Consider the following 24,984-nt stretch of genomic DNA (forward strand, 5'->3'; position numbering starts at 1 on the left):
GACCATCATGATCCATGTTGCATCTTTCATTCATGCTAAGTACATCATCATCCTAAAGCATGCACCTTTATTTATGTTTAGTGAACGAAAGTGGCCCGAGGAGGATTTTCAGTCCGGAGAGGTAGGATATGATATTGGTGGGAATTCTGAAGTGACTGACAACCCCAACACCAGAGACAAGCCCCAGAGCATAAACCCCTTTCCTTGTGTTTTACAAATATTACTCACTTAAGTCTTATGTTGATGTATTTAAGTTAAAATAGGAATTGGTTGAATACCCACTGCTGCATGCCTACCCTGACTTTTCAATATTCATCCTTGTCACCCTGTTAGTCATAGTAGTTGAATCATGCTTAGCCATGTCTAGTGGATAAGGTTTGAGTAATAAGGTACATTTCATGTGTTCTTAATCAAGAATGGCCTTGAGATTTAATGATAATTATGACTTAAATTTGAGACCGGGTAGGACATGGGCTATGTCTTTGGTGGTTAAGCAGACCAGTTTGCCTGGTTGTGCTTGTCCTGTCTTTGTCGATTGAAGACCGTACCATTATTAACCTATGTGAGTCGAGACTTTGTAGTACTGGCCACATACTCTGGTAAGCCTAATACCTTGGCTATTTCGTTATGAGAAAGGACAATCGCGTACTGGGAGTGGAGAGATAGCGAGAGTAGCATGTACTCATACTATGGAAACATCAGGGATGACGTAGGGCGGTGGAGTCTGCGCTCTCGGGTGGCGTGAACCCTTTCTCATTTTGGAGGATCTGAGTGAAAGTTGATATATGTAGGTCCGGGATCTGCATGTGTCGTGTGGTAAGGAAACCCTAGTTGGGCCTAATTGATTCGAATCGTTGTTGCTTCTCGGAGAAGAAGACTCAATTCTCTGCTCCACATCTAAGTTAATTAATGAAACAAAAGTACTTATGATGATAGAATGAGATGGTTAAGAAAGTGGTTGATTTAGATCAGGTGCAAACTGAAGTCTTATAATGATTTACTTAAGCTAAAACATTGAAAGTAAGGATCAATCATTAGTAAGCTTTTCTGTAAAAATTAATCTTGATTCTTGCTTCAGACTTTCCTTGATTCCCCGTAAACCTGCATATCCTTGGAGTCTTTCCTTTTCGTCGGTTAAGTCTTGTTGAGTACCTTCGTAGCAGGGACGGATGTAGGATTGATGTTTAGGAGGGGCTGAGTTCAAACTGTGGCAAACGCACAAAGCTATATGTATACGGTTTTTACTGTAGCAACAATAATCTATATATGCATATATATATATATATATATATATATATATATATATGCAACAAATAGATATATGTATTCTTTTTTTTTACTGTGGCAAAAGTCATCTACAATAATGTATCTGGTCACCAAGTCAGGGTAGATTTATTTGAACAATAGTTTTATTGAATAAATTTCTTCGAACTAAATGTAGAATTAGAATTAGAGAGACATAACTAGTTCCTATCATCAATCAACCAAGTATTCTGAGTTTCTGCACAAATATTAAACTTATGAGTTTATGCATATTAAAATTCTACGGATATAGATACTAATGCATATTAAAATTCTACGGATATAGATATTTATACATATGAAAATATGTGCGCAAAGTTCTCTTTACCATTCTGAGTTTCTAGACAAATAACAAATCTCAAATTTCAATCTGCCATAGCCATTTATTAATCGATCAATCCATAAGCAAATAATTCATTGAATCACATAGAAGAGAGAATAACTTCTATCAAATTTCAATCTTCAATCGCTAATGACATAATCTGTATACCTACTACCTAGCTGCAGCGCTGGCTGGCCTAGGTCCCCAGGGCCTAGGCCACCGCCCCCTGCGGCCCGGTGTCATTGCTGCTTGTCGTGGCGGCCGACATCGCCGGATCTTCACAGCGACGGCCCGGCGGTCAGGGTGGCCGTGGTGAGTGGGAGCAGAGTTGGGGACTGGGGACCTAGGGTTGGCGCCTTGGCAGGATGCGGCGGTGTTGGGTGGACGCAGGAAGCGGCGTTGGTTCACTACCGGATTCAGCTTCTTTGCCGAGTGCCTCAGGCACTCGGCAACGGCTGATATACACTCAACAAAGCCTTTGCCGAGTGTTACACTCGGCAAAGGGCGCTCAGTAAATAGTTTATTGGCAAAGACCTCTTTGCCGAGTGCACTTTATCGGGCACTCGGCAATGCCTTTGCTGAGTGCTAATCTGACACTCGACAAAGAAGAGTCGCCGTGAGGCAAGCGCCACCGTGACGGTGGCTTTGCCGAGTGTTAAGGTCAAGCACTCGACAAAGGTCGCCTCTTTGCCGAGTGCCATTGACTCAGACACTCGGCAAAGGTGGCCACTGTGCCAAGTACCACCGGCAAGACACTCTGCAAACAGGCAATCTTTGCCGAGTGCCTGGCCCGTGGCACTCGATAAATCTATGATGTTTGCCGAGTGCAATGGCCTTTGCACTCGGCAAAGCATGTTCCTAGGCATGTTCTCAGGTCGTCACTTTGCCGAGTGTCATGGCCATTGCACTCGGCAAAGTGACTAAAACAGCCTTTTTTATTTGTTTTTTTTACATTCCATCCAAACAAACAGAAGATATATATAACAAACATCACCAACATCACATATATATCATCAACAACACATATATATCACCAACACCACATATATATCACAAACATCACATGTCTCACAATATATCACAAATAAGTTCACAAGTAATCCAAGTGCTCCATCATCTACAACCACAATTGCAAATAGATGTACCATTAACAACCACAAGTATCATCACCTAGCTTCCTCATCCCACCGCCCACCATCTTTGTTCAATCACCTACAATTAAAAAGAGTAAACCAATATGCATAGATAAACAAGAAGTACTTAGAAAGAGATGCAAAATAAACAAAACATAATTACAAAATAACATATTATTTCATGTATTAGAAATAATCTTCATGATCGGGATTAGCTGGATCATAAGTCGCATCATCACTATCAATCATGTCAAAATAATCAACACTATCCGAAAGAGCAATGTTGCCATTGTCATTGTCTAAATGTAATCGCTCAAGCATTTGTAAGTCCTTCACATTTTGCACCTCATCTCCAGCGTCCTCTTCAATAACCATTTCATTGTCTACTTCCATTCCTATCGCTTCGGTTAAGTCTATCTCAAACCTCCCTTCTAGTCCCTTTTATAAGCTGTTGTAATCTTCATCGTTTGGGACAGGCACTTTACCGTGTGGCGATACCCTGTGCACAATATCCCAACCCTTAAGATGACTTTTGGTTTGACATGCATATGGGAGGTAATAAACTTGCGTGGCCTGTTGGGCCACAATATAGACATCATCTCCTGGTAAGATGGAATCCTATCGAATTTCGACTAGCCCAAGATTAGAATATGTCTGTCTCATTACTTCAGGATCAAACCAATGGCATTTGAATATGACGGGATTAAAAGGTTTGGAACCATGAAACTTGAGTTTGTATATTTCTTCAATTCTTTCATAATACTCGACCTCATCAACGTCGGGCGTAAAAACTCTAGAACTTGTGGTTCTTCGATTGGACCGACTCTGCTTGTAGCTTGTTGTGCGAAAGCGATATCCATTCACGACATAACCGGAAAATGACCTGACCCTATAGGCAAAGCCATCGGCAACCTGTCTCAACTTGGCACGCATAGACGCATCCCTCTGGCCCTGCAAGCTCAAGCAGGATACATCGTTATATTATTCGCACGTACGAGTAACTTGGAATGTCAAACTAAGTACGGGCTAAATTAGACGGTACCTTCCGTTTGAACCAAGAAATGAAATTGGGCATTCCATTTCCCGCACCCCGTCTAAGAAGGGTATCTACCTGCTGTGGGGTAGGATCCCTTGATTGACACCAGAATTCATGAAGAAATTCCCTGTACCAACGAGAAATAAAGGGGTTGGATGCAGAATAGTGACGGCGTATTTAACAAGTTCGTTGAGAACTTACTGCATGTACGGCGCCACTTCGTCAAGGTTGGTCAACACGTATAGCATGATATGGCGCCACTCTTCATGATTCAAGGTCTTGGGGGTCGATGCACTTACGCTTCCGAGTTGCCCTCGGAAAAGACTGAGGTTCGATTCATTTTCGCCAGAAGAAGCCACTCAATCCATATGTAGTAGTCATGACTCTTCATCCCTAAGACTCGCATAGTAGATAAGTTCACTCCCCTCCTCAGATTAGCTGCATACGCATCAGGAAACATTAACGTTTGGATCTATTCTAGTACTTCCCTCCTTTGGGGCTTACTTAAGACAAAATCAGCCTTAGGCCTTCTCCATGTCTTGCCGCGACTAGGAGGCTTCATATGTTGGTTTGGTCTATCACATAACGTTGCCAGATCCACTCTAGCCTTAACGTTGTCCTTTGACTTTTTAGGAATGTCCATGATTGTTGCCAAAAGTGCCTCAGCGATATTCTTTTCAGTGTGCATTACATCAATGTTGTGTGGAAGGAGAAGGTCATCAAAATAGGGGAGCCGAGTCAAGCCCGACTTATGTGTCCACATATGTTGCTCTCTATATCCCACAAAACCACCTTCTGGATTGACCACGAGACCATCTATCTGTTCACGAACTGCGGAACCAGTCATTATCGGTGGTGCAGGGTCTGTCACTATGACACCTTTCGTAAAGTTCTTGATGTCTCGTCTGAATGCATGGTCAAGAGGGAGGAATTGCCAATGTTTGTCGAACAATGAATACTTGCCACCCTTCTGCAACCAAATGAACCTCAGACCTTCCTTGCATATTGGGCATGGGAACTTCCCGTGAACACACCAGGCGCAGAATATCCCATATGCCATAAAGTCATGCAGGGAGTAGTGGTACCAAACATGCATTTTGAAGTTTTTCTTTATAGCTTGGTCGTATGTCCATACCCCTTCCTCCCAAGCATGGACCAATTCATCAATCATAGGCTCCATGAACACACCCATATATTCCCCGGGTGTCCAGGAATTATCAATGACAAGAATACGTTGTGTCGTTGAAAGCATATGCCAGGGGGAGATGGAGGGGGATAACGAACATGGGCCAACATGTGTATGGGGAAGCCATCATTCCATAAGGATTGAACCCATCTGTTACCGGCGCAACACATACATTACGAACATCTTTAGCTTTCTCATGATGAATGCCATCAAAGTGGGTCCATGCTTCACCATTAGATGCATGTATCATCCTGTCAGGATTGTATCGTTTGCTATTTTTGTGCCATGTCATCTGTTTTGTGGATTCCTCGATCATGTATAGCCGTTGGATCCTCGGTATGAACAGAAGGTGTCATAGGATTGTCATGGGAATGTCAAGCTGCCTCTTCTGGCCATCATGAGAATCTACCTCTAGGAACCTAGAGGATTTACACTTTGGACAGTACTTTGCTTCCACATATTCTTTCCTAAATAGGCCGCACCCCTTCGGGCAAGCATGTATCTGCTCATACAGCATCTTAAGTGCACGAAGGAGTTTCTGTGACTTGTGAATGCTCTTTGGCAGAAGGTGACCCTCCGGAAGCAGGCTACCAATAACTGTCAACATACCATCAAAGGCGTCTCGACTCAGGCTATACTGGGACTTTAACGCCATTATGCGTCCAATGGCATCCAGTTGAGAAACCTTTGTCTGGCCGTGAAGGGGTTTCTGTGCTGTGGCAAACATGTCGTACAATGCCTTTGCGGTTGCCTCTGGCTCCTCCTCTGTACGTCCTTCAGTGAACTGTGCCTCGTGATAGTCATTTAACATGTCTGCTACCTCGGCATCAGCATCATAATCCTCGATGCATGGTCTCACCACCTCCTCTCTCATACGATCGGCTTCACCATGGTAGACCCACCGGGTATAGTCTGCCGTAAATCCATTCTTCTAAAGATGTTCTCCCATGACCTTCTTCGTTTGTCTTTTCCTGTTTGCACATTTGCTACAAGGACAGCAAATTTTACTCGCTCCTTTAGCAGCCACGCCAAATGCCCATTCCAAGAAAGCATCGGTCTTGTCGATCCATTCATTAGTGACCTGACCCTGACTTGCGTGGCCCATGTACATCTACTCACGGTCCTCCATCCTCTAACATATATAGCGATGAGTAATATAGACATCAATTGCATCTACACGACGTTCCTACTATCTAATAGGTGAGGATAGGTCCTAATCCCACATGAGGATGCGTAGGTGGGGCTAGTTTCTATGCTCTACTCCTATCTGAGATAGAATTTTGGCAGCACCTCCCCGCTATTCTCCAAATACACGTCCTGCCAGGGAGAGTGTGTATCCGGAGAACAACAGAGAGATGATGCAAAACTCTATCTCGGATCAAAGCAGACCATGGAAACTAACCCCACCTACGCATCCGTGGGCTGTCCAAAAAACGTGGACAATTCAAAATAGATACGGTTTTAGATATGGAATTATCTACATATTTCCAACCGTATCTCTTTCGAACGGGAGACGCCTAACTGGGTTACGTGATCTACGACCATGATATGGAAAGAGGGGTTATACCTAGGGTGGCGGTGGAGTCAGGCTAGCGGGGCTGTGGCGGGTCGGTGTAGCGGCGAGGAAGGCGATCGGGGTTGCCGAGGTACTCTGGCTCCGCTCCGACGGGCTCTTCTCTGCAAAAAAAGAAACATAAAACTGTCAATACAAAATTTTGGCAGCACCTTCCCTACACGGTGAGGTTTCCAAAACCTGTAAGAAAACCAACGGCATGATGGCCGACATGCACATATATATGAACGGCACGATGGTCGACATGCAGAAGATTATGTAAGGAACACCTAGCAACATAATCAGGATAAGCAACGAGATGCCCGGATGTGGGTCGCCGCTGCTGCGGGGCCGCGCCATGCCCCGGCGGCGTTGCTGCGGCGCCGTTGCAGGAGCGCACGAGGGCGAAGGCGCCGTTGCTTCGGCGGCCTCCTTCTTCCTCCTCCTTCTCTTCCTCCTTCTTCCTCCTTCTTCCTCCTCTCCTCCTCTCCTCCTCCTCCTCTCTTTCTCCTCCTCCTCTGGCGGCGCGGCGCGGGGGGGCGGTGCTGGCGTGGGCGGGGGCAGTGGTAGCACTGGCGCAGGTGGCGCTGGCGCGGGCAGGCGTGGGCGCAGGCGGCGCTGGCGCGGGCGGCGGCGATGGCGCTGGCGCGGTCTGCCTACGTGCTTGTGTGCAAGTGTGCGGTGTGTGTGGGCCGGCTGAGCCAGCGGGGTTAAATCCCCGCTTTGCCGAGTGCCTCCGATCTGGCACTCGACAAACTATTTTTTTTTTAATTTTTTTAATTCTCTGCCGAGTGCCACCTGGCCTGGCACTCGGCAAAGAGAGTTTTTTTTTAAAAAAAAATTCTTTGCCGAGTGCCCCCGATCCGGCACTCGATAAACTATATTTTTTAATTTTTTTCAAATTCTTTACCAAGTGCCACCCGGCCTGGCACTCGGCAAAGAGGGGGTTTTTTTAAAAAATAAAATTCTTTGCCGAGTGTCATACGTCCTAGGACTCAGCAAAGAGGCTCCTTTGCCGAGTGCCAAACTCAGACACTCGACAAAACCATATTTTTTCACTTTTGACCTCCAAACTTTTTCTGCAGTCCTCATATAATACCTAGTACTCCATGTTCCAATGTGGCACATTTCTCAGACTTTTTCTATATTTTTTTAATTTATTTCATTTAATGGAATTTTCTTTGATAATTCAAATTATAACTGCTAGTCATTCGAATAATGAAAAAAATAAATGAAAAAATGATATTCATGTTATTTAGTATAATGTGAGGCCGTATCTAGGAACAGACCACCAATTTCGAACATCTTGTTTACGAAACATGACCACGAACTTGCGGTTGAGTTATTTTTAAATTCTATAAAAAAGCAAACGAAGTCCAAAAATCATGAAACTTGTCAAGATGTCATGATATCATATGTGGAGGCTATGATAAAAATTTGAGGAGGTTTCGCGCAAGTTGTCACATACGATGCTTGCCACCTCGTCAGCCTCTTCATGAAATCATAAAACTTCTTCAGGGATTCTTCGGTTTGTAAGCATCGTACGTGACAACTTGCGCGAAACCTCCTCAAACTTTTATCACAGCCTCCACATATGATATCATGACAAGTTTCATGATTTTTGGACTTCGTTTGTTTTTTATAGAATTTAAAAACAACTCGACCGCAAGTTCATGGTCATGTTTCGTGAACAAGATGTTCGAAATTGGTGGTCTGTTCCTGGATACGGCCTCATATTATACTAAATAACATGAATATCATTATTCCATTCATTTTTTTCATTATTCGAATGACTAGCGGTTATAATTTGAATTATCCAAGAAAATTCAATTAAATGAAATAAATTAAAGAAATATAGAAAAAGTCCGAGAAATGTGCCACATTGAAATATGGAGTACCAGGTATTGTATGAGGACTACAGAAAAAGTTTGGAGGTCAAAAGTGAAAAAAAATATGGTTTGCCGAGTGTCAAAAAAATGGCACTCGGTAAATAACCACTTTACCGAGTGTCAGAAGAAGACACTCGGCAAAGGGTTAACGGCGGCTGCCGGTCGTTAACGACGGCGACCCTTTGCTGAGTGTTCCGGTTTTCCGAGTGTCCGACACTTGGCAAACCTGGTCTTTGCCGAGTGTTATTGTTTGCCGAGTGCTCGGCACTCGGCAAACCACCTCTTTGTCGAGTGTCATTTGTTTGCCGAGTGCTTTCTCTATGGCACTCAGCAAATAGCCTCTTTGCCGAGCACCCGATAAAAAGCACTCGACAAAGGCTGGGACACTCGTCAGAGAAGCCGTCTCTGGTAGTGGTTCGCGTGTGGGGTGGGAGTCGCGTCGGGGGAGATGCCGCACTCTCGCACAGGAAGAAAGAAAGGAGGTGGGCTATGGGCTGTGTCAAGCGAAAAATTGGTGGGACGCCATCTGGGCCTTACAAGGCCAAAGGAGAAAAGACTGGCAAGTGAAGGAAAAAGCCCAAGTCGCGATTCTAGTCGTCTTCAACCTCCAGATCAGGATCTCAGCCCCTCCTCCCTTTCAAAAACTGATGCAATCTTCATGGGGGCTCCAAGGGTTCAGCGGCGGTAGGGGGGGGGGCTAGAGCCCCCCTGCCCCACCGCTGGATCCGTCCCTACTTCGTAGTCAAGGTTTGTTAAACTATTGTTGTAGGTGAGCCTCAACAGTAGATAGGCTTTTGCCCCTGCTGCATGACGGTTCTAGAGGACAAGAGTCAGCAGTAGAGAAAGTCTGTTGTGCACCATTGGGTAGGATGAGCCTCTTTTGATGTGATGTAATATGTGATACCGTCAAGCTACCTACTGCCTTGATGGCTAAAACCTATGGTTTGTAATAACTAACAAATGGTTTGTAAACTTATGCTTTGTAAAACTTCCGCTGTTACTCCGATGTAATATATTTGTATATTTATATAAATTGTTGTAATACTGCAATGACTTCTGTAATGTATCCTGCTCGGAAAGAAAAAGTGGATGATTCGGGTTTCTCGAGGACACCCACAGACTATCGGGATTGTGTGGCTTACGTCAATGACATGCGCACGTGGGCTATATAATTTGGGTAGTTCTGCCACACAGATTTGGATAATTCGGATTTCCAGACACATCTATTTCCAACCTAGACAATTATATAACAGCTTATAAAAGGAAATGAGTTCAATAGATCCAAGTCCCCCTCAGTTCACAAATATCATTCGAATAAACACCATAGTTAAATTTATCTGCCAAAATTTAGCTAGCTTTAACCACGTACTTTACAGTGAGGGTCAGAAAAGTGATGTTTAATTACAGCAACTAATTTGCTCCCCGGGCAGCAGCAGGGATGCAAATAAAAAAAACGTGATGCTGAATATCTACAATCAATGAACAAGCCGTGTTGTAGTGTGGTCAGTCAGTTTATCATCTTCCGGTTCACTTTCACGTACCACCTCTCCCTCAATCAAGACCCAGGTGAAACGTGTTGCTTCATCAGTTAGTACGTGTCTCCAATCCAAGAGCTCTGATCCGTCAATAATCCTATCTTACAAACCTATGGAGGTCGACTACCATGACGGTGATGTCGTCCCGGCTTCCCCTGCGCAGTGCCATGTCCACCAGCTCCCTGCAGGCCGTCGCCTGGTTCCCGGAGATGACATGGACGGCCTCCTGGTTGCTGACCTTGTCCCAGAGCCCGTCGGACGCGATGACCAAGAACTCGCACCCAGCATCAAGGGGCACGCGGGTGACCGCCGGCTCCGCGACGACCCACTGCTTCAGAGCGCCGTCGCCGAACGCGCGCGACACGGCGAGGCTACCCTGCACCCGCCAGACGCCGCTGCCGCTGCGGCACACGTAGCCACCCTCCCGCTCGATGCGCGCCCTCTCGTCCTCCCCCGCGCAGGTGTGGTCGGCCGTCAGCGCGGCCGCGGCGCCGCCGCGGCTCAGCACGGCGCGGCAGTCGCCTAGGTGCGCCACGTAGAGGTCGCCGCCCTTCACCACCGCCGTCGCGGCGCACGCACCACCGCTTGCATCCTGCGTTAGATCAAACAGATCAGAGGTCATTACTTTTGTTTTTTCACATTGAAATTCTAAAGCTTTTTTTTTGTTTTGTTTTTTACGGGACACTAGGGACACGGTAAGTCGGCAAGCAGTGTACGTACGTCCTCGAACCCCTAGTTGCAATCACATGAGCATCCAAAAAAAATATGTGTCTATCGCAACAAGAAGCCCCCCTTTGGCTGGGCTTTTGCCGCGGCTCCTCGAGCGGCTTCGGGCGAAGCCCTGCCAAACGGCGACAGGCAAAACGGCTTGCGGCAAGAAGCCGGCAAAAGCTCCGCAAAACCGATGACTCAGTTCCTCCCCACGCGAGAAGCCAAAAATACTGGCTTATTCCGGCTCGAGCTCGTCACTTTCCATCCCTGTCCCCGGCTTGCTCTCCTCCCCGACGCCGCGCGCCGACGGCCGCCTCCCTACGCCACCCCGTCGGCTTCTCCATGCTCCACTCCATCGGCCTCGAGCTTCGCCCCACCGCCGGCTTCTCCCTGCTCCGCTCCGCCCCACCGCCGGCCTCTCCCTGCTCCACCCCGCCGGTCTCCAGCTCCGCCCCGCCGGCCTTGAGCTCCAGCTCCGCCCCACTGTCGGCCCCTCCCTGCTCCGGTGGGCCGGCCTCGAGCTTCGCCCCGCCGGCCTCCTGCTACGCCCGAGAGAGAGAGAGGGATGGAGGGAGTGGGTGCTGGTAAAGAGTGAGGCCGTTCGGATAAGGAGAAGAAAAGAAGGGAGAAGGAAAGAAAAAGAAAAAAAAAGAAAGAAAAAAGAAGAGAAAAAAGAAAAAAGAAAAAAAAATAAGGGTATTTTGGACATTTCACGTCTTCTTTACACTAGGAGAAGCCGTTTTGCTAAACGTTTTCGTACAAAATAAGCCAGAGTTAGAAAAAAACTGCTTTTCCATACGAGCCAGAGCCAGAGCTGTTTTTTTACGAGCCAGAGCCATACCAAACGGGCCGAAAAGAAGCTTTTGACGCGTTCAACGTCGGAAAGTGCGTAGACCCGGTAAACAAACGAAGGAACCTCTAACGTGCGTAGGCGTCACTGTCACACCTGGTGCTGCGTGAGGAGCTCGCTGTCGGTGGCCAGGTAGGCCGTTCTGATCGCCGCCGAGACGGCGTCCTCTTCCGACGATGTTTCGCCGCGCGTCTCCGTCGTCCCCGCGGCGGCGAGCACCGCGGACACCACGTTCTTGCTGAGCCGCTCGGAGACGAAGTCCACGGCCGCGCGGCCGCCGTGGCCGTCGAACACACCGTAGAACGCCTGCGGGAAGAAGTAGACAAAGATTTAATTATAAAGCTTTGTAATATTACCATTTCTTCAGTGTTCAGTGTAACTGTAACGTCGGTCTTTTACTGGGTCAAAACAGATCGGATTTCATATATGTTCTAGTGGAGCTATGCATGCTTCGATCAGAGGCAATGCAATGAGAGTGAGATATCTAGCATTTTTTTTATTTGTGTTATAATATGTGATATTTGATCATGAAGTGTCTGCCGTTTGACTTCCTACTATTTGGGATGCACCTCAATGATTTACCTCACACTCACAACAATGATTTAATTAAACATAAATTTACTTTTTACCAAAAAATCTATATATATGTACCTCCAACAGTACCACATATATAGGAGTGTGCATGCATATTTCCAATCAATTACGTAAATGATTAATTAATTGTACATATATTTCGCAAAAAATGACATAAAAGAGAATCCCTCACAAAAACAGTATGACATATAGAGAGTGCTAAATGGGCATAGAGTGGAAAACAAGTTTGTTTTTAATTTCCCATATTTATGTATATTGAACACTTTTTTTGTTCTAGTAGTATATATAGATATTATTGTATCTTGTAAAAACTTGTAAATGGAACCCTGAACTATTCTTATCTAAACCAATAAATGTTCGCAAATTGAGGTACCATATAATATGAGGAAAAATCAGTGTAAGTGGTGAAACTTTGCCTGAAGATAATGAATCAAATTAATATTTTTCACGTAATGGCAAAGATTTAGTAATTACCAGCTGAGAATCTGCATCATTTTTGTCAGTGACCACAGCATACGCATCCTCCATCGCATGCCTCGGTCCTGCTCTACTGGCCAGCCAAAACCCGTCCCCCTCCACCTCCACGTCGGCCTCCTTCGCCGGCGCGGCAGCCACGCCCCAGCCGGCGGCGACCTCGCCAGCGTCGTCCGCCACCGGTATGACGAGCCTCGACGGCCTCCTCCTGGCCGCCCACGCGGCCTTCGTCTTCGTCATGCTCTGATGAGCTTGTTGTTGCTCTACTCTCCCGACCCCACTGACCCCGTCGGACACCTTTGCAGGAAGCACAACTACCGGTGGTGGCGGCGCGACGAGCAGGTTCTCCGGGACGGCAACCTGGGCAAGCGTTTTCTTTCGCTTCGGGAGCGGCGTGGATGCTATCAGGCCGATGGGCGACACGGCGGGTGCAATGAGTACAGCGACAGGAGACGGAGAGCATGCAGCGGTTGCCATGGCGGCCGCCTTGCGGAGCTCGCGGACCAGGCGCGCGAAGGCGGCGACGACGGAGCAGAGGAACCGGACGGTGTGCAGCAGCATGTCGCGGGTCGCCGGCCGGGGAGATGGACGGTATATGCTCGGCTGCTAAACTGGTTTGCTGGTTCTTCAGCAAGCGAGGGAGGGAGACGAAGACGATCGATGGGAGGCCACGGGCAGGAGAGGTGAGTTTTTATACGAAGGAATCAGGAAATGGAGCAGGAGAAGTGGGTGACAAGCAAGGGCTGGGTCACTGATGCTGACCAGTCAATGCAGTGACCAGATCATCTGGGCGCGCTGGGCTGTACATATGTGTTTTTAATATTGTCACCGGGGATTTTCGTTTACTTAATCCGGACGGCCGTGCACCCGGTATCGTGCTCGATCCTTTATCGTCTGATCTGACCAATAAGAAATTTGCTTTTGCACCATCTGGCAAGGTGGATCAATTCAGGGGATGTGTAGTAGCTCATGCCCTTTCCAATAGTTAAAAACAATTGATAAATCAATGAGTTTTAGAAGTCGCTAAAAAACTACAGTTGGAGCATATGTTTTGGCTTTTACCAATCGTTTTCAATAACTTGCTCCTAAAAGCTAGAAAGCTATTTTGCATCAAAAATCCCACACTATTTTCAAGTTACCCTAATCACATCTACTCCCTCCATTCCAAATTATAAGTCGCTTTGATTTTTTTTTTATATATATAGATTTTGATATGTATCTAGACATATATTATATATATAGATACATAGCAAAATTGATGTACCAAAAAAGTCAAAGCGACTTATAATTCGAAAGCAGAGGGAGTATATTTTATTTTTCTCTTATATATTTGCATTGGGAACTTTGTCCCTTTTTCTTATTCTTCCCCATATGTCCTTCTCACCTCTCGATGGGCCAATTGGAAAGGTGCGCATATCTTTCTGCGTGATTCGAACGATTTTCCCAAATGCAGAAAGATTGAGAGTTGACATAAAGAGTTGTTGAGAAAAGGTTTTTTCAATCTTGCCAACAAGTCAAGATATTGGGAGTGGGTTTTAAAAACTCTTGGAGATGCTCTTACTAGCTTCTAAATGCTGACCCTTTAGTGTATAGCTGGGGACAGGAAGTAGATAGCGGGTGACAAAATGGCAGGTGTTATAGAAAAATACTAAACACAGAGGCCAAAAATGCTAAGTCAAGAATGGTTTTATATGGCTTAGGAAAAAGTCTTGTTGGTTGGCTATGGTCCTGCTGCATGCACGGCACTGTGTAAAGCCATACCAACTCAAACACTGGGGTCGGAGACTATTAATTATGGTTTATTTCTCTACTAGGAGTACATGTTGGGCTATTGGTAAAACATGACGTGACCTGTCACCTTCATTGTCTTCTAGAAGAATGTAATATTTAATCTCCACTAACTCAAATAATAGACTGTAATTTGTATACATGATAATTTAGATCGAAATTGCAAAAAAAAACGCCGGATTGAAACTTTCTGATATATGAAAACTAAATGACTTGGTAATTGGAATGCATATGGGTTAACGTCATTTACCTAATCCAAACGGTGCATATTGAATGTCTGTTGCCGCTATCAATTTTCAAAATTGCACTAGCAGGCTAATTAGTATTTTGGAATGATATGTATTTGTTTAATTTTTAGAAATATTAGAATAATGGCACGTGAAAACTGAAACTTAGGAATGGAAATATTACTTTTTATTTGTTAAAAATATACTATGGTTTTTATATAAAAGCAGGTAATGATCATTATATATATATATGGGATAGTTTATATGTTTTATCTTCTAATTTCCACATATCAAATCTTTTTCTTGACAAGTCATATATTATGATCTACTTAGTCGAAGGAAGTGGTATAAGGAAAGAATAATTCAATTTAGTTCAGAAAAGTCTAGTTGGTTGGGTCTGTAGGGAGGACTTATCTGAATTTCAAAAAAAAAGGAGGACTTATCTGTTCAGAAGCCATACCAACTCAAATATAACAGCTACTAGATTCTTGCCAGGGTCTCATTATTAAAGCAAATGCTGAATCCCCCTTTATCTAAATTCATTATTGATAAATTAGTATTTTTGTCATATGATTCAATAGCATATGGGCTATGATGAAATTCAAACTCCCATCATAAGCGCATACCAAAAACAAGGTTTTTAAGATTATCTTCAAAAGTATTCAAACCATTCTAAAAAATTTACATGGATGCTGAGATGATGCACATGTATGCTCCATGACATGTTTATTAATATGAGAGAATTATTTTCTTGGCCCTAAAAAAGTTTTGCTTCCTTCCTTGGCCCTTTTAGTTTTGAAGTTACCTATTTGGCTCAAAATACAACTTTGGTTCCTTATTTGGCCCTTCTGTTAGATTTGACCATCGACGGTGTTAAGGGGGGCATCAATTGACAGTTTTAACCCTATGCATGGATTTGTGTGCATTTGTGAAGGTAATTGTGTTGTATGCATCTTATTGTTTAATTGATTGACTTGTGCAAATATAGAAAAATATACTTCCATATTTAGGTGCACCTTGTTTTGTGCAATTATGATGACCTAAAAGCATGCGAAAATAGTCTAAACAATTGTCAAAATGAAATATATCAAAACTGAACTCTGCACTCTCTAGCCCATGGGTTGAAGCGTCAATTAACCCCCCCCCCCCCCCCCCCCCCCCTAACACAGTTACTGGCCAAATCTAATGGAAGGGCCAAATAAGGAATCAAAGTTTGTATTTCAAGCTAAATAAGTATCTTTAAAACTAAAACGACCACGAAAGAAAGTGGAGCTTTTGTACGCCAAGCAAATAATTCTCTCTAATGATATTTGGAATGTTACAAACCCCTTCAATCAGTGGCGGATCTGCCAGGGGGGCTGCCAGGGCTCAAGCCCCCCTCCCCTGGCAGCCCCATTGGAGCCCCCCCCCCCCCCCCATGAATTTTTCAGCCATTAACAACAGGGAAGAAGGTGCTGGAGTGCTCCCGACGGAGGTTGAAGATGAGTTTCGAGTTGAAGATAAGTTCCCAGCCCCCCCTAAATGTATTTTCTAGATCCGCCACTGCCTTCAATGTATTAATTGTAGCGTATTATAGCATGCTCAACTAACTTCTACATTAAATTCCACTTGCATCTTAGATTCTATAATAAACTACTAGTTAGCTAGTAGTTGGCAATCTTTTCTTTCTTCTTTAACTCTCCACATGTAGGGCAAAGAATAGCATGGATCTCTCTATGTACCTACGGAGTAGATGACTATCTTATTGGCGGTGCCTTGACGGTCCTCTCGTTTTCAAGTGTACATTATTTATATGGAAACTAAAAGAATATCCTGTGCATTGCTACAGGATCATGAATGATTTGAAATGAAATTAGATGACTTATATTTAGTTGCATGACGAAGGGATAAACTATTATAAACAAATATTAATAAATGGTGTGGTATGCTAAAATTGACAAATAAATGCACGTTAGTGGATGATGTACTTGGCTTGCTGGCGAGGATATCTTGCATTAATAGATATTGAATGTCCTAGTGGACTGCTGACGTGGATAGCTTACATAGAGAGATAGGCAGTCTAGTGGGTTTAATTTGCTTTTATAAGATATATATAGATTGGACATTGACAATATACAAATAAAAAAATGCAGCACCTCTATATTTCTTTTAAATATGAAAGTTAGGAATAAGAAAACTGCTGTCTTTAGCAGACAAGGATCCAGCTACTTCTCTTACTCAGCCAGTTGCTCATCCACAAGTCATATATGTATATTAAAAGTACAATGGCATTGCATGATCCTCTAATTAATTAGTTGGAGACTGGAAGTGGATAGGAGGACTTGACAAAACGGCAGCTGCTAGAAAAACAAAATAAAACACAAGAAAAATGGCCAAAAGTGGTCAGGGAAGAATGGTTGGTTAGGAAAAGTCTTGTCGGTTTTGGCTGGTCCTGCATGCAGGAGACTCTGTAAAGCCAGCATACCAACTCAAATATAGTACGTGGCTACCAGGACTTATTTCTGACAAAAGACAATATTAGATAAAAAATCAAAACTGATCGAAGTAGTTGTTATGCTATCATGGGCTATTCGTATTCCCATTATTCGTGAACGCATGGTTTTTTTTTTTGGGGGGGGGGGGGGGGGGGGGGGGTATCATGCATGCATGGAATTATTTCGAAATTGCAAAAGGAACATCCGACGGAGTTTTGAGCGGGAACTTGTTGTCAAACTAGGAAAATAGCTTGCTAATATTGTCCAAAATAATACGAAACTAAGAATTTGGCACTGTGCGCCACACCATTTCATAGAACTACTCCTACTGATGACTGCCCAAGGGTGAAATTTTCACTACGTGAAAAACGGTTTGTACCAACGGGACAAATTTTTTTAGGGGCGGCTGGTGTTGGAGCCGCCCCTACAGTGGCGTGCTCGGGAGCCCAGAGACTAGCCGCCCATACAAATGGAACAGCAGGGGCGGCTGGTGATACGAGCCACCCCTACAAATGGGTCTGATTTATAGGGGCGACTCACTCACCAGCCGCCCCCGGTGTTTCTATTTGTAGGGGCGGCTCAATCACCAGCCGCACCTACAAATGCCTCTGACTATATATTGTAGAGCACAGTCAAAAAAAATATTCTCCAGCTTCTCTTCCCCTTCCCTCTCTCTCTCTCCTCTACGCTCTCTCCCCCTCCTGACGCGAGCAGCGGTCAGGGTGACGGCGGCTGGCGTGAGCGGGCCAGCGGACGCCGCAGCCGCCCTCCTCTTCCTCCACGCCTCTCCCCCCTCGCGCTCCCTCCCCCCTTGCGCCGCAGGGGCGCGGCGACGGCTGCTCTCTCGCATCCTCTTTCTCCCTCCTCCTCTCGGTGACTGCAGTTCGATCTGTCGACCTGCTTCGTTGTGTCCGCTTGCCGTTTCAGCGCCAGGGTGGTCGGATCCGCATGCTCGTCGGCCGGATCCGGTGGTGGCTGGTCCGGGCTCGCCTCCCCTCCGGGCGGCTGTTTCCGCGCGGTGACGATCGGACTGCGGTTCTGCAAGCGTGGTGGCAGCTCGATCCATGCGGTGGCGACCGAATCTGAGGTCCTAGCGGCTAGATCTGTGGGATTGGTGGCCTGAGCTGCGCGGAGGGCGTCCGGGGTGCAGGAGCTGGCTGGTTGGGCCGTTGGGGCTTCTACCTCCTCTTCCCTAGCCCCCTTCTCCTCACATCATCTTCCTTCAGTCAGCTCCAGAGGTAAGGGGCTTCTACCTACTCTGTGTTCTCGCACAAGCCGATGAGCCGGCTCCAAAGGTAAGGGGATTGCTCTAGTTCCTAGTTCCGACCTGATTTTGGTTGTTCCACCCCGTTCTCCTAGTACGACGAACGCAAGGCGATTATGCATTTGTAAAAAAGCCTGCGCTATCCGTTCCGTTCCTCGGAGTTAGATCTGACGAGTTCCCTGTTGATCTGCATTTCATGGCTCTATTTTCTATGATATCTGAAGATTCAGATATTTCTTCGACATTCAGTTAGTGCACATAGGTAGCAGATAGTGCACATAGGTTACTGACATTTCTGTTACTACTATTTGTTCATTAAGAACAATATTTCCATATGATTCCGACCATTTATTATAAAGTGCATATAGTGGTCTGATAGTAGCTCTACATATGTGGATACGTTTGGTTAGCTAGATAAGCAGTAGTATTGCTGTTATTGTACTAGATGACTGATAGCCTCGGCAAATTGTTTAGGAGCAGCTTTTAGATGGTAGGCTTGTTTCTAAGGCAGTGCCTGAGATAAGGAGGAAAAAGAGGAAGATCCCAAGCTTGTGACAAGCAAAGCTGATAGAATTGCAGCTATCTGTATAATCTCATTAAATTTCATTAAGTTGGGGCAATGAGTCCATGCAAGTATAGTACTAATAAAGTTGTCCAAGAATTCTTGCTGGTAATCACAAGTAGTATTCATAATGATAAATGCAGTAGGTTGCAAATAAGCAGAATTCTTCCTATGAATATTCTCTCTGTCCATTAATCACAAGTAGTATAGATAATGGCTCTTTTTCCCTACCAAATTCTGATCTGTTTCTTTTTCTTCTTGCAGTTCAGTTCAGTAAGGAGAGCATATAGTTCGAGTGATTAGCATGACACAAGCTACGCAGTTGCAAGCTAACCAGATTGGGAATATTATGGGGAAGTTGAGTATGTTTTTTCACAACTCCCAATTAGCAACTATGTGCTTTATTGTTTGATTACTGATTGCATCATCACTTTAGTAAAAAAGCAATGTGCAGACTCGAACAATGTGCAGTATGTGGTTAAAATTAGTTCGTGCCCAGGTTTTGCCACTGATTTAGCCCTGCTATCTGTGTGGTTTTCCCACTTATTTTGCCCTGCTATCTGTGTGTTATTGTTTCAAATCATCTACTGTATGTTGCTGCCTTGCTGGCGCATATGGAATTCAAGTTCGCATGCTCGTGGCCCATTAACGTGAGGTTCTGAGTTTGGTCTTTGTTATTATGCATGGATTTAGTAATGTTTGCTTACGACCTTATAAGTAGATTGCCACATGAGCTCCCACACTATTGAATCTGGGACTCAATTTTCAAATCCTATACAGGGTCATGCTTTGGAAAACTGTAGGTATTGCTGTTCGGTTGACATGCAAGCACGTCTTGCAGGTTTACCATTGCATCTAAATTGCTTTATTTTTAGAATAGCCATTGGAATGGGGATTATCTAGAATAAAATAATATTTTCTCAACCTTGCATTTAGTTACTGCATTGATAAGTAAAGTCTTATTTTTGTGACTGTAATCATGTCTCTCACCATTTCAGGAAGGAGGCGGCCTATGTTCCTCTGTCTCTGTACAAGCAGCAGGTAAGATAACATTGACTCCAACTAAATATTTGTGTTCAGTAACTTGGATGCGGGAACACTTCTGGAAAGTATGTTCTTCCTACCTGTTTTTCTCAATGTGCTTTATTGTTGTGTGTGTGTACAACATTTCTAGTTTGGATTTTAGCAACCATGTGAATCTTGTATGAATGGTACTGTGCAGAAAATGTCCGTCAGTAGGGCTATAAATGATATGCTAGTTGAAGCTATAATTTCTTTTCTGATCTGTTGATTGTTGCTGTTAACCAAGTGCAATAACTTTCTTGAACTTCAACTAAATGATATGCCTTACTGTGATTTTGAATGTGCTCAACGTGCTCTCACGACCTAGAGACCCGAATCGGAAGAGCGGGCCAGCGACGACAAGTTCCCCATAGCACAACTTGTGCAGCGCCCAAGTATTATTCTCTTATGCATAGTTGCTATTATTTTCTCAAATATTGCACAAGTTCATATTCCAGCGATGATGATGATGATACTACCTTTTCTTGTTGCATAAAGCGTCAAAATGCAGTGGGGTGTTTGTCTTCCCTGGCCCTTGCTCCAAATTATTGTTTGGATATGAGAATTTGAGAATAAGTCACTTGATAAAAATAGAGCCTGCATCAGTGATGATCTCAATACCGTCATAATATTTTGATCTCACAAGATCAAGTGGACGGCATATCTATGCCATGTGTATTTCAGTTCTAAAATAGTAAAATTCGTGCTTATGCGTTGCTAAGCAGTTAGTAGGTTGGGGCTTGCTATTCGGGGATTGTATATTTATTTTATATAAGTAGTATCATGCTAATTCAGAATAAGCCTACTCCTAATTCCTGAACAAACATTCTTTGATTAATATATGGTATGTATATGATTAGGTTATTCAGGACTACATTCTTTGTTCAATGATTTACAAATTCTTGATGAAGAGCTAACAATTAAAGCAACAAATCCTTGTGCAGAGTTAACCATGAAAGCAAAGAGCAAGCACAGATAACGGTTAAAGCAAGGAATTCTTGTGCAAAGCTAACTATTAAATCAAGCAGGAAGGCGAGGCTTCAACAAGTTCTTGTGCAGAGCTAACAGTTAGCAAGGAGCAAGGCTTCTTTAGTGTATCATGTCTCCCCACCGAGCTGAGGTGCTCCTATCTCCCCACCAAGCCGTTTACATGCATACTGATTGATGATGTGTTTTACTATTAATTTTCTTTCAATTCTATTTTACTCCACAAATTGCTTGTGCATGTAATATTGAATGGGTGTTCTGATAATTAAAGTTAAATGAACTTTCTGATTGTATTTAAATTATATCCATGAGAGTATTATATTAACTTGGGTACCATGAAGATCTACTTAGGTATTTGGTTTTTTCTGTCATTGTGTATTCACTACTGGAATCTCGCATTTTTCTGTGTGTGCGAAAACACACAGAAAAATATGAATACCATCAGAAAAATATTTTTCTGATGGTGTACCCTCAGAAAAATGCCCACAGAAATATAATGACAGAAAAATCAAATTTTTCTGTGGGTTCACCGTCAGAAACAATTTTTCTGTGGGTGTTACACGCACAGAAAAATTACGTTCGCCCAGATTAAAACTAATTTTTCTGTGTGTTAATCCACACAGAAAAAAGAAATAAACACACAGAAAAACACATGTTTTTTTCTGTCGGTCTAAGTGAACTCACAGAAAAATTGATTTCGCCCAGATTAAAAAAAATATTTCTATATAGCCAGCCTCACAGGAAAAAGGAGTTAAACACACAAAAAAATTATTTTAAAACAGTAGCAACATCATATTAAAATATATATTTTCCATACAGTAATTTTTGTGCATGACCAACAAGGTTTCATCATTCAAATAATACACAAATCAGCAGTTCTACAACAATGCATGTAATGTTGTCGTTGCTCCCACGCCTGAAGGTGATCTCCGTAAGCTTCCGGGCTGCAGCCTCAGGGCTATCCTCGTCCTTCACAAATGCAACAGCATGCTGGAACAACCATATGCACCAATCAGCACAAACAAGGAAAGAAACAGTGAGTGAAGCTTCTGCTGACTCTTAGTTTTGTTATATGTGCACAAGAAAAAATTGTGTCAAGGAAAACATCAATGCATGTCTACACGACTAGAGAAAGTACTGTGATCCACACATCCATGATTTTTTCTTTTCTAAAATACAAACACATGCCAGGAGCTTATGCCAGGTATGCATGCATTTTTGTGAGCATTTAATGGTTGAATAAGCAATAACCAGTGGAGGCACTACTATCAATTTGTCCCTATATCAGTAAATCTTTTCCACGTAAGCTTACTAATCAGTTTCAAAAAAACTTTCTAGCTAGCAAAATCCAATATGAATGTCATTGATCGCTGATAACTTCAGGCTTCATTTTTTTACAATAATTTTGCAAACGAACATACTCCCAATCCAAGCTAAAGATAAATTGGATGTGTTCAAACTAAAGCATTAATATTTATCAGCGAACATACTCCCAATGCGTACATTAGGGGAACTAAAACATGCAACCCTATCAAAGGTACCTTTATCAAATCTTCTGAAAGTTTGTGGTTCTCATCAAGGCAGATGTTCAATATATGATTAGCTTCTAGGTATTCTTTCTCCTTTGCTGTCCAAATTGATCTTTCAGATTCCATGTCCAAAAGGGCATCAGTAAGTTGCTGCATTCATTTTAGAAAATGAAATTATTTCACATAACATATAAATGGATAAAAGTATAGAGTTTTACCATTCCCAAATCGTCCTTTTCAGCAATTGAAGTGACTAGGGCTTCTTGTAAAGAAGAAATTTCCGCATCCATATCAAAAGCATAACAGGGATATTACTCAAAAGAAATAACGCAGATACGTGTACCAAATTTGGTATATGGCATACTAACCTCATTTGGCACCACATCCCAGAGCCCATCACTAGCCAAAATAAGAAACTCCACATCACCATCTATTTCTAGATCCTGACAAGAAATTTCCAAGTAAGTACAGTGCCTTGTGATTAAGTGCATTAATGTCGTCAACCAAGTAAGATGTAATTGAATTTCAACCAAGTAGACATAAACTGTAATAACTTTGGCAGAAAGATACACCCGCACTAAACCAAGTACCCAACGAGCCCAGCAATTGTTATGATCAATTTGACTTACCAGACCATTAGAGAGCAGTATGTCAAAAGCACAAGAACTACATATATTTCACCTGGAGCAAAATAACAAGAGCAAAAGAACTCAAGAAATGGCTCAGATTTACCCATTAGAGAGCAGTATGTCAAAAGCACCTGGAACTTAATTTAATTCTCTCTCTCTCTAATGGGAATTGAACTGGCCACAGAACTGGTTGCTTGTACTGGTATAAGCCATCCTAGTTAAGCAGCAAACAGAACAAAATATCCCAAGTACCAGCTCATAAGGTGCTAAAGTGCAGAAGTTCTCTAATGGAAACTTGATTCATCACAGCCACTCAAGAGTAGTACAAAACAAAAAAAGTCACAAGGCATAGTTAGGGAAGGGGAGAGCGGCGCGGCACGAGACTGGGGTTTCATATCATCTCAGCTCCGCAAATATCACATATCAAAATGATTGATCAGGTTGATATATACTAGTAACTTCCACGGGCGTCACCAATCTGACCATCCAAAGGTGCTAGATTTTTTTATCATAAGAATAACAAGATCCTGCAGCTACATCTATAGGACAACTACTACTAACGCAATGGAGCAAGGCAAGCATTACCATAGAGGCATATGCTGACATAATAGTTCTGATAGGCAAAGCAACAATTGGAAAAAGAAAGACATGCTATATATGCATCCACAAACTGTGAACCCCAACCACTGCAGATGAAGTTTGATTTTGTCTATAAAAAGAGCAAAGCATATCAATCCACACAGATGATGACAGATTAACTTGTAGTGAGCAAACATTTGCAAATTTTGTTAAGTTAATTTACCATCAAGGATATGTTATACTGAAAGTCCAAGTACCGGATAACAATTTGAACATGTTTTTTTTTCTCAACTTGATTGAACAAAAACAACCAGATATCATACTACTAAAACACTAGGAACAATTAGAAAATTCTCAAGCAGCACGGAAGCAAAGCATCAAAGCACGAATTAAATTACTCGCTAATTATACAGCTAACAGAAGCTCTAATAAAAAAAAGGCACGCCGACACCACGACCGCACCACCGGCACCGCCGCCGCTCTCGGCCATGGGGCTGCAGCTCGCCCCTGACCCGCGCAGCCGTCCCCACCGCCGCCTGGGGTGCGCCGCCGCCGGGCCCCCTCCCTGGATCTCACCGTTGGGGGAGGGAGGGAGGGAGGGGGCGGCACCGGCCGCCGGATCTGGCCGGTGGGGAGGGGCTGCGTCGGGGAAGAAGGTAGGGGGAGGGGGGGAGAGGGAGGGGGCGGCACCGGCCGCGCTGGATCTCACCGATGGAGAGCGGGAGGGGAGGGGCCGTGCCGAGGAAGAAGGTAGGGGAGGGGGGGAGAGGGAGGGGGCGGCACCGGCCGCGCCGGATCTCGCCGGTGGGGAGCGGGAGGGGAGGGGCCGCGCTGGGGAAGAAGGTAGGGGAGGGGGCGGCACCGACTTCGCCGGATCTCGCCGGTGGGGAGCGGGAGGGGAGGGGCCGCGCCGAGGAAGAAGGTAGGGGAGGGGGGGAGAGGGAGGGGGCGGCACCGGCCGCCGGATCTCGCCGGTGGGGAGCGGGAGGGGAGGGGCCGCGCCGGGGAAGAAGGTAGGGGAGGGGGGGAGAGGGAGGGGGCAGCACCGACCGCGCCGGATCTCGCCGGTGGGGAGCGGGAGGGGAGGGGCCGCGCCGAGGAAAAAGGTAGGGGAGGGGGGGAGAGGGAGGGGGCGGCACCGGCCGCCGGATCTCGCCGGTGGGGAGCGGGAGGGGAGGGGCCGCGCCGGGGAACGCCGGCCGCGCCGGATCTCGGGAAGAAGGTAGGGGAGGGGGGAGAGGGAGGGGGCGGCACCGGCCGCGCCGAGGAAGAAGGGGAGGGAGGGGAGAGGGGGGAGAG

The 24,984-nt window shown here is 44.6% G+C and overlaps 2 protein-coding genes and 1 long non-coding RNA gene across 4 annotated transcripts; 1 reads left to right on the plus strand and 2 right to left on the minus strand.

The window, feature by feature from the left end:
• Positions 1-9,780: 9,780 nt before the first annotated feature.
• LOC136484726 (probable protein phosphatase 2C 74) lies at positions 9,781-13,219 on the minus strand. The gene is made up of 3 exons (XM_066481668.1): positions 12,585-13,219; positions 11,613-11,822; positions 9,781-10,547 (listed from the first exon to the last, which is right to left on the minus strand). The coding sequence occupies exons 1-3, from the start codon at positions 13,143-13,145 to the stop codon at positions 10,053-10,055; spliced, it is 1,266 nt and encodes a 421-aa protein (XP_066337765.1). The 5' UTR covers positions 13,146-13,219; the 3' UTR covers positions 9,781-10,052.
• Positions 13,220-18,403: 5,184 nt separating this feature from the next.
• Positions 18,404-21,247, plus strand: LOC136484727 (uncharacterized). Of its 2 annotated transcripts, XR_010766182.1 has the most exons (4): positions 18,404-19,261; positions 19,898-19,940; positions 20,290-20,356; positions 20,906-21,247. It is a non-coding gene; the product is annotated as an uncharacterized lncRNA (long non-coding RNA). The 2 variants fall into 2 exon arrangements; XR_010766183.1 differs by lacking the exon at positions 20,290-20,356 and having other exon boundaries at positions 18,406-19,261.
• A 550-nt stretch (positions 21,248-21,797) lies between these two features.
• LOC136488704 (kinesin-like protein KIN-7I) lies at positions 21,798-22,916 on the minus strand. The gene is made up of 3 exons (XM_066485542.1): positions 22,696-22,916; positions 22,490-22,627; positions 21,798-21,938 (listed from the first exon to the last, which is right to left on the minus strand). Exons 1-3 carry the CDS (start codon positions 22,765-22,767, stop codon positions 21,798-21,800), a joined length of 351 nt encoding a protein of 116 aa, XP_066341639.1. The 5' UTR covers positions 22,768-22,916.
• Positions 22,917-24,984: the final 2,068 nt, after the last annotated feature.

The sequence above is a fragment of the Miscanthus floridulus genome, chromosome 10 (assembly GCF_019320115.1).
Source record: "Miscanthus floridulus cultivar M001 chromosome 10, ASM1932011v1, whole genome shotgun sequence".
Classification (NCBI taxonomy): domain Eukaryota; kingdom Viridiplantae; phylum Streptophyta; class Magnoliopsida; order Poales; family Poaceae; genus Miscanthus; species Miscanthus floridulus.

Excerpts from the sequence above, each read along its gene's own strand:
- LOC136484726 (XM_066481668.1), bottom strand. The coding sequence starts at position 13,145 with ATGCTGCTGCACACCGTCCGGTTCCTCTGCTCCGTCGTCGCCGCCTTC. Across the intron at positions 11,823-12,584 it reads ATGATGCAGATTCTCAGCTG|GCGTTCTACGGTGTGTTCGA; the intron begins GTAATTACTAAA and ends TTCTTCCCGCAG. Across the intron at positions 10,548-11,612 it reads AGCTCCTCACGCAGCACCAG|GATGCAAGCGGTGGTGCGTG; the intron begins GTGTGACAGTGA and ends GATCTAACGCAG.
- LOC136488704 (XM_066485542.1), bottom strand. The coding sequence starts at position 22,767 with ATGGATGCGGAAATTTCTTCTTTACAAGAAGCCCTAGTCACTTCAATT. Across the intron at positions 22,628-22,695 it reads AAAAGGACGATTTGGGAATG|CAACTTACTGATGCCCTTTT; the intron begins GTAAAACTCTAT and ends AAATGAATGCAG. Across the intron at positions 21,939-22,489 it reads TTTCAGAAGATTTGATAAAG|CATGCTGTTGCATTTGTGAA; the intron begins GTACCTTTGATA and ends TGGTTGTTCCAG.